Source organism: Colias eurytheme, chromosome 10, assembly GCF_061535395.1.
Source record: "Colias eurytheme isolate Ceu_HAF_F1 chromosome 10, ilColEury1 Martin Lab GWU primary, whole genome shotgun sequence".
NCBI lineage: Eukaryota > Metazoa > Arthropoda > Insecta > Lepidoptera > Pieridae > Colias > Colias eurytheme.
The window spans coordinates 11,409,761-11,427,893 of NC_142989.1; the positions used below are offsets into that span (position 1 = coordinate 11,409,761).

The 18,133-nt window shown below is 34.4% G+C and overlaps 1 protein-coding gene across 1 annotated transcript in view; it reads left to right on the plus strand.

The window, feature by feature from the left end:
* Moe (moesin) overlaps positions 1-18,133 on the plus strand; it is a 34,096-nt gene that overhangs the window by 3,923 nt on the left and 12,040 nt on the right. Inside the window, exon 2 of the mRNA XM_090106440.1 lies at positions 5,588-5,767. Within this exon, the coding sequence (XP_089962566.1) occupies positions 5,588-5,767 (180 nt within the window). The remainder of the gene's footprint in view (positions 1-5,587; positions 5,768-18,133) is intronic.

An 18,133-nucleotide genomic window follows, 5' to 3' on the forward strand; every position in this document is an offset into this window, starting at 1 on the left:
TATTACGTATTTGCATTTATAACGTTTAATAGACATATTTAAGTTAAGCCAAATATAAATATAGCGAAAGAAAACATTCAAAATCTTCTTGATTCCTCCTAACAGATATATATTTAATTAATCCCTCAGCCCCCGGAATCACAGACACAATAGAAAATCTATTGTGTCGCGGTCTCATTGGGCCGCTCGGTGGTCAAGGGGCTTCTGACGAGGACAGCTGACGATACAATTTCGGTAGAGCCACTGCACATGATCTCCAAGACTTGCTCACTATTAACTCTATTAGGCTAACAGGGCAATAATAAAGTCAATAAAAGTACCAATACCGTTTCTCGTTTCCTATACAAGAGTCATTGCTTGTGGTCCACACAATGGCCGTGGAGAATCGGCACACAGTATTCAGGGTCGCCAGTTTATTGTTGATAATATTGTGCCGAATCGTGGCAGTATTATGTAAGAGTCCTTAATGGTGATGGTTCGATTGCTTATCTGAAGATTTCGCGATATTCTGATAATCGTTTGTATTCGATAGATTAGAGTCAAAAATTATATCGATAGAGATCAGAATATGTCATCTTAAAAGCATCAACTAAAAATCAACTAAAAATAAAAACATTTTTAATAAAATTGTACAATGATTGTACACATGCCTACTGACACATTCAATACGATACATAGTACCATAATTGCAATTGAATAAATAACATTTTCAGATTTTCCACATATCAAACGGTTGCCAAGGTATTTTCCGCTAAATACGTGCTGTAACTAAAATATTACGTCATCTGTATTTGCTCATGTCGCCATTTTTTTGATAACCAATAGCATTGTGTTCGTATTCTCAGCTTTTACTTGTTTCCTTGTTATTTAACTCTATAATAAGACTCGGTGACAATTGCGCAATGCCTTATTATATTGTGGTTATGGTAGCGATGAAGGTTAATTACAACCGTATATAATGCCTCATTTAATAAAATAAATGTAATCCTACAATTAAAACGTGGAGGGCTTGTTGAGGGCCTAAGTCCTTATCTTTGACAATTTGTCAACCGATCAGTGAGCTAATAGGTTTTATGAAAAAAAATTATCGAACTATGTTATCAACTTTGGATAGAGCAGCACATAGGAAAAAAATAAATTTAACTCCATACACGTACTTATTATTCTCAAATATATCTCAAGTGTTTCAACTAGTACTTCCAATATTGTAACACCCATAATTCAGGCGCGTTATAGCAAAACGCGTTACAAATATAGGATCTTATCGCCATAAAGCAAGCACGGTGATGTCATCGTATCTTTAATGTTTGCCGAGGCTGAGATGCACTCAAACATGTGTGTTTGCTTCTAGTTATGCTATTTATAACCTCTGCAATGTCCATGTAAAAGTAGGATATACAAGAACCAAGGTCTTTCACTAGAATTCGAAAATCGATTGATGCAGACCTCGATGTCTGTGTCGATCGCTTTTTCGTTTTCCTTCCGCCTCTGCTGTTTTCAGCAAGGTCTTCGATATTTCAATAACGTCACATTAAAGTTCTTTTTCTGGTACATTCTGAACATTCTTGACCTCCACAAAATCCCTTGACACGACTCGTGAGTTATGTAAAAGTCAAATTATTATAAATAACGTTTAATATTTCCTCTTGTACGTACATCCTTAGGTCTGTAATTTTCCTTGCTTAGTCATGTCTGCTTTTTCATTACTTCATATTGAGCATATATTTTATACGTTTTATCACATTAACAATGACAAAGTATTTATCATTCTATTTGTAACGTTTACATTTTGCTTAAAACAAATTTAATTTTACAAACAACCAACTCTCATACTTATATTTACGAGTAAAATCAACTTTCATTTTCACTAGAAGATGTCATCATCAACCTTGCACCCTAATGTCAAATCGGTAAGGTAATGTTGATGGGAATCACGAATAAATTGCGCCACCTCGACCCGGTCACTATGTACTCGTGGAACAATTGCTGTTAAACATTCAGCATGTAAAGGCAAATTGCTGGGCTTGCATAAACATCCGCCGTTTACACCGATAACGCTAGATTGGCGTTATCTCGAGGCGTTCTCGATTCCAACTACTGAATCATCGCGTGTACGGTGTAACGTGACGTCGTATAGTTTCTTCTGTTGAATATGATTTGTAGTCTGTATTATTGTATCGCCTGTAAATCTAATTAATGGATTGCCGAAAGTGTGAGTCTTAATTCTCCTGGATTATGAGGCAGTTTAAATATTGTTTTCATTGACGATGTTATGAGCGCTGCCTTTTTTGATGGCAGTGAAGTATGATGTTTTTCATTCAATAATATATCAGTCTGTCACCTGTGTCCTTTGTTGGAACTGTTGACGTCAATTTTATTTTCTTGAAAACCTTCCATTGAAAACATATTTTGTATTTATGACAATTATTGATTGATTTTAGTTATTGTATGGCTATACTACATTTAAGTCCTTTAAGAATTTTGTATAATAAATGAATAAGTATATTTTTATAAAGTACCTTTAATGGGTTTTGTTCTCAATTATTTTACAAGTGCGTTTGATGTTCCATCTTTCCAATAACTTATCTGTTTTCTTTCACATATTTGTTCCATCCTATTATGAAACATTGTCATGTCAGTGTCCTCATTTATCTCTTATCTAAACAAATGCAATGATATTATCGACTGTATCTGTACATAGTGTTACAAATTCTTTATTCTTTTCTAATAGTGTAGTGAACAATTTATCTCTTTCGACTGATACTCATAATAGCATGTTGAAAGACGTAAAAATATCGTTGAATGTAGCTTCCTTCTTTAGTTCTTAATCGTAAAATATATCGAAAGTTTTACAAAGTGGTACAGAAAAATTAAGCCTTATCAGTCACTACTTATAGTAGTCGCAGTCGTAAATATAGATTGATTCTGTATTATATATGTAGTATAATATTCGTAATATAGTCTAATTAGAAAAATAATTTCCAAATGGATGTTAACAAACGGCAAGAACTCAATCTACATGATAAGTAGATGCGGGTACTGAGTTATGCAGAAAATAACAAGAGGAATCAAGGCTGAGTCGACCTCGAAATGTATTCGATGAATGGACTGATGCATTGTTGCCAGCCCACAGATCATATCTAAACTATTGTGAGTGAATTTATGATCATATAAATAGCTAAACGAATGTTTAGGACGATACTCAATTATTTATACATAAAATATATGGCCAAGTTTAGATCGATTTATGTTAGAATTTTATTTTGATTTGAACGCTATCTTGATGAGGCAATTAGATTGGAATTTATGACCAAATTCGGAATTAGTGCTTAATAATAAAATATTGTTTTTATCAAAACTAAACTGCTAATAATTTTGATAGATTCAACTGTCTATGAATATCTTACATCGAATTTATCTTTATTTAGTAGTAGAGTTCGCTTTCAGCAGAACATAGTTTCAGATCCATTGCTATGAAATGTACTGGCGCTTATCAGCGGCGTGTACCAAGGTGAACGATTACATTATACGTCTAGAAATGCGTGCAAGCAATTACCAAATACTTGATAAGATAATGTATCGATTGTAGCTGGGCGCTGTTGTTGATTCTCTGATATTTCTTAAGTTTATACAGTCGGGAGATTAAACGAGCAAATTTTAGACTAAGACTAGCTGTTCCGGCAAACTTTGTTCTGCCTTACTCTTATCACTTAGGGGTATGAAAAATAGATGTTGGCCGATTCTCAGATCTACCCACATTACCTACACACATTAGGCGGTGTGTGGTAACAAACATTGTGACTCCAGAATATTACATAAAGAGATGGTAAGATGTCCTAACAGAAATTGATGTATCCGATCATATAGTACGAAAAGCGAATGCACTAGTAACATCAAAACACAATATAATTGTAAACGATGACACAATCGCCTCCGGAAGATCACATCCGCTTGGCGCGATCTCAACTTTTAAATATAGTCGGATAATACTATTTATATACTATCGTCTAAGTTCAGTTCACTTGCGTCTCGTTTAGTTCTTTTAATAGGTTTATATCACTGACTCGGAAGTATGTTTGTTCGCTATAGTAGGAAATTAAAAGATATTAATAACCCTTTCAGTTCAGTGAACAAATACTGATTTGAATGATGAAAATAAATATTTTGTAAGTTAAAGCTTAGAGTTCATTACAATGTTATTTATTAAGGTTAAGAGGGCAAACTTTGTATATAGAAGAAACTTTTTTTATTTGGGGTTTAAAGCGAATGCATGCGGTAACTTCTTTAAATTTATTATCAGATCTTAGTAGTCCCTTGGGAATATAGTTTTGCCTTTGCAAAATTATACAAATAGAAAATTCATGGTGTACATCGATATGACGTCGTTTAGCCGGTTGCGCATCAGTGGTATCTAAAAGCATGCTATGATCAGTTATAGTATTCCTAGTAATAATTTCTATACTAAAACACGGCTGATGTTGAAAGATAATCATTAATCCTGAGATAAATTGTACATGCGAATAAATTCAGTAGATTGATATCGCTTAGCTACAAAGCGACGATACCAAGAAAAACATCTTATGAATAATAGCACATATTTCTTGCAAAGAGAAGAATGCCCATTTATATTTATAGCCTCTTATATGTTGACTTCTTTATTAGTCTATGCTATTGCTGAAGTATTTAACGTACCTCGTATAATTAAGTATTTATGAGCCTATAGTTATCTATGATTTTCAAACTGAAATCCGTTTTCCTGTTACATGTTTCTGGATGTTGCTTACGAAGTTTCCATCAAGATATGTATGAATGAGAGTGAAAGGATAAAAAAAACGTACCCTACTAAGACAATATCTTGTAAAAAGGTTAATTGCCTTGTCTATGCAATAATAATGAATGGAGTCAGTCTTCCACTAATACAACACTAATACAAGTTACACTGAACGTAAAAGTATTGATCAAAAGTACGTGCTGTAATATAATGAGAGTTGAATAAAGCAAATTTGTAAAATATTTATTTCCTACTTTGCATAAGGTTCCTCTGCAGCTATCAAGGCTGAAACTTGTAACGATAACAACTATTTTCAAGTTTATACTTTCATTTTCTTAAATCATAAAACATCGAATTTTTTTTATATATTCTTCAAAGAAAATAGTTCCTTCGTCTTGTTTATTATTTTGTTCCTGTTTTATTTCAATCCCGCATGACATCCAATTGAGAAGTTGTAATAGATTAAATGATAGGTTTTTAACTAACACACGTCACAAACAGCCATTACATGAATAGGAACAATTGTTTTCCACACACATGTTGTGTAGATGCTCTATTGTATTTCACACACATCACACATTTTACACATCTTTATTTTATGCAACACATTTGTATGTCATATAATTCCTGGATCATTACCTACTTGTTCTTATAAAAAACAAATGTGCTAATAGAATGCTCTTTGTTCAATGCTCGATTTGAATTTCACCCTACACCATCAATTAGTATATCCCTTACCCTGGATGAACACGCTCCAAAAGTAGATAGAACTGGACAATAAAATGGTAGCAGAAATATAACATGCAACATTTACAGATGAACGTCCGGGTGACGACGATGGACGCGGAGCTGGAGTTCGCGATCCAGCAGACGACGACCGGCAAACAGCTCTTCGACCAGGTGGTGAAGACCATCGGCCTGCGGGAGGTCTGGTTCTTCGGCCTCCAGTACACCGACTCGAAGGGTGACCTGACATGGATCAAGCTGTATAAGAAGGTACGGTTGGCTTTCGGAATGTGTGAATTACTTTTTCTTTTCAGGGATGTTGGACTGGCGGGAAAAGATGCGACGTCTTCAAAACAAAGGGCGTTTATAATTCGTTGAATCGATATTCACAGACAAACACTGCGATTAAAAGCAGTATGCAGTATTGTTTAATATAATTAATAGGCAATTTTTAAGAAAATTAAGGCTACTTTAAAATGTGGATTCTCAGAATCGTATGGTTGCATAACACGTACACAGGGGTAATTTATTCGATACTATACCATTTATATTACTATGATGTGTGTTATAGAAATTAATCTATTTAATGTAAACGGCAGTTTAAACACACGTAAGAAGTTTATTTTAGCCGGATCCATCAAGATCAAGGCTCGAAGCACCGACCGCGTTATTGTTGCCAAAATGTTCATATTGCTAGAGTTATGTTTATGATTTATTAGGTTTTCTTTCCATCACTATAGTATATCTTATAGTTAATTGATTAAATATGTATCACTAAAAAGTAAATCAATGTGAGGAGTTCTGCAATTTATTTCTATTAGGGATTCCTTAACAAAAGAACAATCTCCAGACATGTCTTTGTATCGCGGTTCTATTTCTCACAGCATCATTCGTCACATAAAATAATGGTGACGTTGTATAAGCGTATGCCATTGTGTACAACACACATCGAGAAGTTCCCTCAGATAATTTTCATTAATAACGAAACGTCTGAGATTCAACCTTCATTATGGAAGTCGCCATGTTATATAACCAACGTGACAAATTCAAGTGTTCTCGCCATTTGTGTCGACCCATAAATCAATAATGCTAATATTCAAATGTCCGTCGTCGCTGTTGCTACGTCAATTGAATCTCAGAACCATTTTGTCGATTGATATTCACCGCGTGGTGTTTATGGTTTTCGCCTGGAGTATTTGTGAAATTGTTTTCCTTTCGTACTTATCACGTGGCATTGACCCGCTAAACCAATGTCGCCGCGTTGATACCAAAAGTTAATTTACCCTCATACGGCCTCTGCATTGAGGACGTCCACTTTTTAATCACCATATACTATACACCTCTGTCTTCGTGAAAACACGCCGGTACTATTTTCCGTCTATCGATGGCCGCATTTGTGATTTCTTTGCAATTCCAATTAGTTTCGTTACAAAATATCCTTGACCTTCTTAAGCGTTATATAACTCCGCTGAGAGTACTTCTACCGTCGGCTTGTAGAAAGTATTGAGTCGTCTAGCGGTTTTTAAATAAGCACCAGCATCAGTGAATGGATAAACAGGTGTAACGTTACCAAACTAGTTTTTGGCCGTTCGGATAAATTTTATTTCTGTATATTATACATAAAACTTTCAATCTTCAAACGAATAACGACGAATTATTTTCATCTTTATTCAATTTTGTATCTGTTGAATGTTTTAATGATTAGAAACCGGATTTAGGTGTGTACGTTTATCATATTTCACAAACATTTTTGATAAAATTACCAATTTTTCAAACCATTTACTTATTTAAGTCTTCATCGATATTCACCGGCCAAATATATATTTGCTGCAAGGTTCTACGACTCTGGTTGATTATATGCATTGGATAACGGGATATGCCAAGAGTTATTATTATCAATCGCCGTATGACTGACATGCAATGCAAAAGCAATAATCAGCTAAATGAACGTACTCGTAGAGTATAGTAAACACTTATTGACATTTACTATAATTCTATTCATGCACTTTCCTTCAATCTACTTTAATGCGGCTTCATTGGAAAGGCACGCTTTTATGGTTAATGTAATTTTAATTAATTTATCAGAAATCTACGGAATAATCAACATAAATTGCACGATTTGAATAAAAATAAAACCTGTTTCCAACAAAAAGGCTCTCGAGAAGACAATGACGACAATCGATAGCAAAAACTGAAATGGCATATTACTCGTTTTTGTCAAATCGAACCGAGTGGATGTACGTGTTCAAATGGAGATCTATTCATTCGATAGTCCACTTCTTGATTCTCGAAATTTTCCGGTCATGCACTCAACAATGAAAGATGAAAGTGGCTCGGGTGTAATTTAAATATATTTAGCATTAATGTTTTATACTTGTTGCGAAAAATTAGTGTTAAAATGTAATGTCACGCTTAATAGTACATTTTCTATCTTAATTGAAGGTATTAGCCATATCGTAATGACGTGTTATCTACGTGTAAAACTATCGGCTTATACGTAGCTAATACAATAGATTAGATGAACTACCGTCCATTAAGTATAGTTCTCAAAAACAATAAAAATAACGAAGATGTAAAATTTGTTCTTTATAATTTGTTATCACTCCCAGCATCAACATATAAATACATAGTTTATCTTTTAAAAAAACCTGGGCTCTAAGCTTCTTAAGAGCTAATGAAATAACTTGTAAGGGAAACCTAGTCTAGTCTAGACCGATGGTACCGAGTATATTTGAAATTTCTTCTCCCCCGGTACGTCAGGCGTAGGAACGGCATCGTCTTTCAGTTGAATAGAAGAAAAAATAATTTGATTTAATCCTGAATACCTCACGATTGTTCATAGTTCCAGTAAGCACATGTCCAACAAAATTTGAAACAACGTAATCAACGGACTCTATTAATCAGAATTCCCACATTGTACAAGTGTATCGAGTCATGAGTCACGAGCAGCTACTAACCAGATGCTAATCACATCCAACTCGGCTTATCATGTTTCAACTCCAACGGTCATATTTTTATTACGTACTAGCTCTGTTTGCGATTTGTTACGCGTTCATAATGGTCGCCAATCGCTGCTAATGATGCTATAAAGTTGACAAATGCGAGAGCACGAGACCGTTGTTGTTGTTTCATAGACGTGAAGGAAATAATTCTAGTTAATGGGTTATTATTAGAAAAGTTTGGGAATGTTGAAGAATAATGACCATGCGAACCTAAAATAGTAAAGTAGTCGTAGGAATGGTTTGGTTGGACTTAACCTTGGAATATTTAAAAGAACTATGAAGCCTCCGGCAAGCAGGTCCTGCTGCTCCTTGCTACGTGTATAGCGCAAAAGAATCGTGCTTACTTTCATTTAGGCAGAAAGTCTTTAACCCACTAGTTCTTGAATTGAGTCATATAAAAGCTTTAAATCTGCATATCCTTAAGATCGTACGCATAAGCAATTTTCACGCAATTGTTCAAAATGTTATAAAGTGCAAGTGGTTGATTCATTTATATCCCCCGAATTTATAAGTGCATACACATTTCACCGCTCAGCTGCGATACACTGTATTTATAACTTTCTTCGGCGTGTGTCGTGGTATTATTTATTCCGCTTTTTGTCGCACGTGAATTTTAAGAAACTCAACATTTCATTTGGAAATAATGTTTCAATTTTTGTCGTGTAACGGAATCGTATGAAACGTTAAAGATAATTTATTGTAGGATAAAGATATTGTTGAAGAACAGTAAATTTATTAGGGAAAAGTTCTAAGAAAATCGTTGAAAGTAAGAATGCTCACTAACTACCTTGTTTTAGGTCAATTTCAAGTCAGATATTATATAAGGTTTTCCATTACTTGAATTAAAGAAATCAAATGAGTGTGCGCATTGAAAATTTTAAACGATGAGATAAATAGTTTTCACAAGTTTACGAAAATGAACATGAAATCGAAACTAAGAAGTTGTGTTTATCTTATAATGTACCAGATGGCGTGCACTAAAAATCTTACATATTTATGAAGCATGTGGTGCCAATGTGAGTGTACAAGGTTCGCTCACTAGAGTATTAATTTAAATGCTAATTTTAAACACTTTCATATTTTTTTAATTAAACGAAACAAAATGACTGATTCAAAAAGCGATTTATTCAGTATAATTTTTACTTGAGTTATTTGAATGCGTTTCAGATAAAAATGTTCAAAAGTTTCTCTTGGACATCGATCTAAGATTAATCTTCTATCATACAACATATTCTATTGGTTATAACAATATTTTTCAATTTCATCAATCCCATTTCTTTAAATATAGCTATGGGAACTGTGACGACATTTCGTAATTTGAAAAGAAAATACCGGTTGGTTATGTTTTATTGCCTATTAAGTTTCGTCTTTGTTTTGATAAATATTCATTCGCCCTCATTCCCTACTTCGAATTGTCCAACGAATCCCAAAACCACAGCCCAAGACGATTCATTCACAATATTTGTGAGTATTCCGTGTATCATTCACAACGATTGATAGATATCATCGTATGACGTTGCCAGTTATGATATCCGACACCGTAAGTCCTCTGGCGTGTTACGTGACGGTGGACGTGCAACTATGTCCCCTGTCGCACACGATACGATTTACATGCATATGAATATTTTGATAAGTACACGCTTGTTATGATTGTGTAACGTTTTGACACTCGAGAATCGCGTTTGCAGAATATTGGTCTGTAATCTACAGACTATGCAATATTATGCGGGTGTTTGAATGTGGATCGCTATGAAATTTTATGTTTACAAGATATGGTAGCTATTGTTGGGCCTTCTGATTGTATTCATAGAATTTCGTCAGCTATTTGTCCGTAATATTTGTACTTGCTATATTTTCATCTTATTATTTATCTGTAAACGTAAACGAGAATAGATACACTTTGTTAACAGACTCTTTGAGTCTACAACTAATCTGGCTTCAATTTATTAAATCAATCACTTAAATTTCCTTTCATTAGTCGTTACTTTCAATCAGCTTTATATGGCATTAGGACGTCCTGTAATTAACTCGATAAGGCCATCGAACGTTGTTTAAACTTTTAATACGTTAACTGTCCTCTGTAGTTTTACTATTAAACTTTTATTATTTATTGTGTAATCGTTTCGTGTTATGACGACCGATTGTCAACGCTGACACTTAACCTAAAGAGGCTCTGTTAATATTGTGGACGTCAGGTTTTTATGACTTGGCGTCAAAGACTATGTCGTTGTGACGTCAATAGAATTCGCAACCAGCAAACCTGTTCTAAGTTCCACTTAATAGGGGCAATTGGAAATTTTGTCTTCAGTAAAATATTCATCTGTGTAGATTTCCACGTAAATGATATTAATAGCGTGAGACATTATGTACAAGATCGGTCTCGGAATTATAGTATATTCCAAATTAATTATATCATCATTTGAGATCCAATCTAATTGATAGGATACAATACTATCTACATATTGGGTAATATTGAAACATTATGTGATGATAATTGTTGATGAGGCAAAACGTCCTCTCAGTATCAAAGTGCTAAATACATCGCACTTACGCAATCTTTGCTGCCTTATGTCACCGTAGTCCTAACACGTTTCAATATAACATATAATTGATATTGTATTGTGGCTGTTAGAATGCTTATAACTACATATATAGTTCTACTATATATTCTTGACAGATCAAATCAGACCATAAGCTTGTTGTTGCTAACTTATGGCAGAATCTGCTACTCTTTGATCTTTGAATCTGTTGAATATTGAACCTCACGTAGTTATTTCGCTTTTTCTGATTAAATTTCTAAGAAAACATTTAGTTCTGACTCATGTGAATTATAAAAAGGAAAGCCTCCGCGTTTAAGTCGATTGTTCTAGTTTACAAACATTTATAACCAAATCCAAAACTTGAATAGAATTACGCCATTTCTCTATGCACACTCGATACATTCTTGTTCATATAAATGTTAAAACACATGATTCATCGGAATAGTTCCGGAATGACTGAATAATGACGTTTTCGATAAGCGAATTTATTTTTAAATATAACGCATGCTTAACTTTAATAATTAACTTTATCGGATTCTCTTGAAATGAGTCAATGTGTGTAATATATATGGCGGTTGGAATTATGGTTCACCTTGATCCAGTTAAGTTTTCGATCGGGACACCTTGGGACAGTTGATGTAGGTTGTTCGTTTGATATTCTGAATTCGTTGTTTGAATATTGTCTTGTTGAGGAGGGAAAGTTATGATAAAGGACGATAAAATTGTCTATTCTATGTCTGTTTAATCTGTAAACTGATTAAGATAACCTAACTCCTTAGAAAAATTCTTCCAAATTTGTCTATCTCTCACACAATTTTTGAAACCGATTATCAAGCAGATAGCAAAGAAAAATCAGCACAATGCTAGTATTTTACATGAATATTGATAAATTCTCAATAAGAATATCAATAGAAGTCTTGTATCGATATCTTGCAGGCGTTGCAAGGTTGAGCATTATTATGTAGGCCAAATCGCAACGACACCGTTCAATATACCTATAACAGTTCCACGTAAAGACACGCTATCTATGTTTTTACCTATTTACGGTTTTATTATGATAATGAAGAAATGCATGTTTTCATTTATAGAACAAGAATAAAATACAATTATTTGGCTCACCAAATTTCCACTACCTTGGAAAGAAATAACAAAAACAAAATGCACTCAAATATGTTTTTTTCTTTCCTTAATAATAATTTATTTACGGCAGTCCTAATATAACTTCTTCTGTAATAGACAGTGCACGTGGGAGGGCATCTATTAATAAGCCTCCAAAGGGACAATCGAAAGATTTGGGCGAACCAAGGATAGGATTTTTCCGAAGTATATAATTTGTAGTTAAACAAATTGCAATCATTATTTTGGCATTGTTTAGTTAACGTCAATTAATTAGAAAGACGTCTTAATAGTGAGTTATCAAAAATATACCTATAATATATAAATCTCGTGTCACAATGTTTGTCCTCAATGGACTCCTAAACCACTTAACCGATTATAATAAAATTCGCACACCATGTGCAGTTCGATCCAACTTGAGAGATAGGATAGTTTTTATGAAAAAAAAACGTAAACATGTAGGTACCACGGCCCACGGGCGAAGCCGGGCCGAAACGCTAGTATACCTATAATTTTTGTCAATATGAGATTCTCGAGGACAATACAGTATAAAAAGTGCGCTTACATCATAATATTATAATATATCAAGATAATCTCGGAGAGCCGACGAAATTTATAACAATTGTTGACTAATTGACGCATGTGGCTTGATGAGATCACTACTTGAACGACCTATTTTTCAACCGACTTCAAAAAAGGAGATTCGGAATTCACTGTATTTTTTGATTTGTATATTTTGTAAGCTAGAACCTTCTGGTTGGTTTTATTGAAAAAATTGTCCAGTTTTGACCGTTTCAATATGGTTTGATATATTTTAAAAGCATATTTAGCATGGAACTGCGCTATATAGAACATGTGTTACACTTGGGTTTTCCTCTGCCATAAGTGAAACTAGTTTTCGATTCTAGCTAGTCAGATTATAGCGCTCGGATTGTTAATATTTATAGATGGATGAGGCTCGATATGATTTATTTATTAATGCAGATAAGGAATCTAGTTTGACACGTATTTATTGGCTGACTCATGGAGTGTTTCTTGTAGGTATGGAGAAATAGGTAACAAATGGTAATTGGAAACAGTATAATAGTAAAGAGAGTATATTTTAATACGTGATATAATACTTGATTCAGAATGGTTGTTGTTGCTAAGTAAGTGGTTACGTATCGTCTTTTCGAGTTCGTAGATTAAATTTTTTGGCATAAATTAAGATATTTTTTGTTGTTTTTAAAACTTGTTAAGTAATTAAAATTGTTGCTATGCTAACTTGATATAATGAATGAATAAATGTTGCTTTGTAACTTAACTAGATAAGTAATAAAATATTTAAAAATTAATTTCATTAATGGATCTACATCATATAAAAATAATACTCGATAGTTATAATACTTTTCCATCAATGTAAACTGAACCTGCACAACCTGACGCAGCAGGCCGGGTCATTAACCACCGGACCAGCGGGGTCCATTACTTTCCCTTGCACCGCAATCGCATATCTCGAAACACGAGTATAGCGTGTATGTTATTTCTTACAAGTGTTATAAAATGAAAACAGAATTTGAATGGTACAAAACTGTTTTCTATAAGCGTTCATAGAATAAGATGTCGTTTGCTGGCACGCGAGCGCGCGCACGAAATGATACTTTTTGTCCCACTCTTAATTGTTGTAATGGTGTTGTAAATGCTTAGATCATAACGGCCAGGACTAATAGTTGGTTTAGATTTCATCACTTACAGATGACGTAGTTTTTATATGAGTCAAACTTGTGATGATGGGTCACATACCACATGTACAAGAGCGACGGTTTTATTTTTTATAATTAAACTGTGACTTAACTTAAGGTATATTTCTCGTGGATAACATAATATTATATCAGGTGACGCGCGATTACGTCATCACCTTCAAGGTACATCTATCGTTTTTTATATAAATTCCTCTATCCATCCGTCTCATGATGCAAACATTGAAACTAATTAGCTGAAGCCCATGTTCATTCATTTGTTGGTTTCATACGATGCGCGGGCAGCGAGGCGAGACGATGCGTCCGCGTAACCCCGTTCCCACGAGTCACCACCAGGTGGCGGTGGTGACCCCGACCAGCTTTTGGTTTACGCGTCCTTGACTGCCTTCTATCGATGAAATCGGCGAAAGGTCACGTGAAGGTCACGCAGCCTCAGCCGCTACAGCCTTATCATGAATAGCAATCGTGTTTTTATGTACTTTCATTCAACACTGTGAAAGTGCATTTAACATTTAATTCAAGAGAAAACAAAATACCATACGCGCGTCATTCCAACCCATGAGATGGTTGTGGGATTAGATTCCTTCAAGGAAAACGATTGATAAATGAATGAAGTAATTGCGGTAAGTGCGTCAGGTGCACTACAGATACGATGGAGATAGTGGGTGGGCGAGCGAGACGGCGATAGTTTTCGCAGGTGCGTCCGTCCGGCGGCCGCGGCGGTCGGATGCGGCGCGCGCGCTGCGACGTGCAAAGTGTATCGTTGACGAGTTTCTCTCGGTATTGACATACGCAATGGAATTTACGCAGTTTTGTGGAAAGTGTGTCTGGCGCATTGTTTGGGCTGCAAGTTGATGATTTCCTCGTTTCTTTTACTGTTCCGTTTGATGTTATACACCATGTTGTTTTTAGCGCATTAAATGTATAAACTGCAGTTATCTTATTTTTCTAAGACTCATCTAATGAATACTTATAAATCAATCCCTTGTAATTAGTAAAAGTAATTGGGCATTAATTATTATGAATTTAATTATAGTGCTTCTTTCACTTTCAAGTTATTTGACCTGAGGTAGAAAGAAACAAAGTAATGTGTAAATACCGATTATAGTTTATAGTGCATCTTGCATGTTTCCTGTAATGAGGGCGAGGTCAATAGATTCTTGTTCGACTTGAATAGAAAAAAATCTTTTATTCAAAGTATGGTTATTCCGCAAATGTATGTTAAATATTATTCTTTCTTCTCAACAAGAAAATAACTGAATATTTTCATATTAATCATATTGTATGTAACAATGAATACTTGTAAGATCCGATTCAATATACGAAATAACATTTTGCAATGCGCACAAGAACAGGTGATTGCACTGTTCGATACGTTTAATTAAAATGGCTTTGATAATTCCCAATAGATAGCATTATATTTATATTCTATGACCAATGAAAAAGTCAATCAATCATGAGTGCACAGCTTATCAGATGTATCGTTGAACTCTTGTGCATATTTTTAAGCCAATTGCTTTACACATTCTTAAAGCTATATAGATATAAAAAATCAACACCGCTACACACAATTAACTGTATAGAATGAATACATAAGCTTTAGAAGAAATTGACAAAAAACCGCGAAAATCCATACAATAGTGTCAGAAACGAATCTCAAGTACAACCTGATTATGTATATAGGACATAGGTACAGATGATACAGGCCCATGTTTAGGAATGTTCGCACAGAACAGCTGATTGTGCTAACGCGGTCGCGGGTTCGTTGACCGTACTTTCGCTCCCACGAGCCACAGTGAGCTGCGACGTTGGCGTTGCTCAATGCTGGGACACGCTAATTCGTTTTCCACTACGAGCTGAGCAGGACCATAGTCAGGACATTCCTTGTAGGGTTAGGCTCTAGGACGTATACCGGTTTAATAGCAATACAAGGATCAAAATATTAATCCAAAACTATTCAAATAGGTTTTGGTAATTCTAAGATAGCTCTTCGGCCCTCAAAGTTTCTATTATCAACTTTGAAAGCCATTATTAAAGCACTATTAATTATTATCAATTGTAGATAACCGTTTTATGATAAAATATAGCAATATCATTCTGAAAGCACTAATAGATCTGAAAGTAATCGCTATTTTTACCCAAAACTTTAAGGCATTTATCCACCCATCAAATAAATAATGATACATGTTAAAGCCGGAAACGATAGCGGAGAAGACGGTCAAATGCGTAACGACCGCAGTAAAGAAGTTGGTAACCCCGGAGGAGGATGATGAAGAGGCTGCGTATGACCGCGCCGACGATATGGTAAGACATGGTAGTGGGCTAGTTTGGTGTATCGCTAGATCTTAATACAACGTGATAGAGGTGAATTTTGATTGGCTAGTGTGGTTTTACTAAGTGATTTGGTCGTTCGAAAACACCTCTCGAAAGTATGGGCTTGAATTCTTGCCATTCCGAAGCAAGGACACAAGGTTGTATATCCGAATTGTGGCTGTCTTATGCTATATGTTTAAAGAGTACCTATTTGATTTTCCTTGTTTTATATGACTTTGCAAATTAATTTAAGGCTGTTGGACTATTTGTATGGCTATCTTATTTATCCATTATTACCACTTAAAAACTGTAATGGCAGGTTATGTTTTGAGTAATTAATTCATCGAACTATGGTACATGGCCTTACGCCACGGTATCGAGGCGTGACTGAGCACACGAATACCGGTTATTTATGTTTTACGTAAAAATTAAAAAACGATCCGATGAAGTCATTACAATGACACTAGTAATTTTGATCAATATGTAATGTACGCTTTTTTTTTTCGATTATATTCTTCTGTATCTGTTATAATCTGAGATTAGCTCTAGACTAAGGGAAAACCTATTAGAAAATATAATAAGCAGTTCTTAGGAATGTATGAATTACCGCATAGAAAATCGTTATCAATTGGATAAGCATATATACAGCATATTGTAGGTAGTAAAATAATCATGGGCCAAGTTCCATCTGCAGATTGCTATTATCGTTATTGGTAATATGTGATTATTATGTAATACAGAGTTTCTTACTCCCAAAAATAAAAGTTTCGTTTCCATTCAATTCACATCAATTGACGCAATTCGCGTCTAACCATATAGTATTGTCATGTACCACATGACCAGAATATTTTGATAGTGCTACGCAAACGAAAGTGAAATCTGCCTACTAATGATACGTTTTATTAAAATAACATTATGTTTTGCGCTCGTCATCGGTAAAATTAAGAAAAGCAATCATGACAAGATGAATGTATCTTTATTACTTTATTAGATAACAGGCAATACATATTTGCTGTACGCTTGTTATGTACCTCATATGAATGTCTAAAGAATTGGTCATGACTCACGAGTTTAATAGCTTCCTCTGTAGGCTAAGTAATAATTGTAGTTATTAGTCATTTATACAGTACATTATCGCTATACGAACAAGCCCTAAAAGGCAAGTAGGTACTAACTTATAGTTTATTCATACATGATCGTAAAACACATTGATTTTTTTCTCTACCTTTCAAGCGGACATTTTATTGGTCGACGATTAAAATTTCCAGAGATTATGTAATTGTGTGACTATACGGAAATGAAGAACGAATATATCTTACACTAAAATATCAACTATTGCTTGTTAACAGCGATATAAGTAGCTACTTATGTTTTACAAAAACTACTGTCGTCAAACATTAAATTAAACTTGAGTACATTAATAACGTAAAACAATAAATACTTATCTGCCACTATGGTATCTGCTATAATCGTTGGCGTCATCAAGAGCTACGTTAAAGTAATTATGTGCATCGTAAAATGGTTATATTTTTATGTTCTTGGACGATTATAAAACTGACGCTGAATTGTAATTAATTGTTGCCTTTTTAACGCTCACCCTGGATCACTTGGGCACGCAACGAAGTCAGGGTCGCTACCGTTCTCCAGATGGGTAAGAGTTATTATAAGAAATGTACTTTTTATTTTATATAATAAAATTATTGTTATAATTTTCCATTATATTTTATTTCATTGAATGTATATTGATTACATTTCATTTATAGGATTTCTGATCCTTCGAGTCGAATGTGTTTGTAGTTCAAATAGCTTACTAAATCTAGTTCAATGTTCTAACAATTGTCATTGTTTCGATAAGAGCAAGCAAGACCAAGTCTTAAGTCGTATCACAATGTGGTCAATTAATTCAATTTAACTAATCTCACTTCA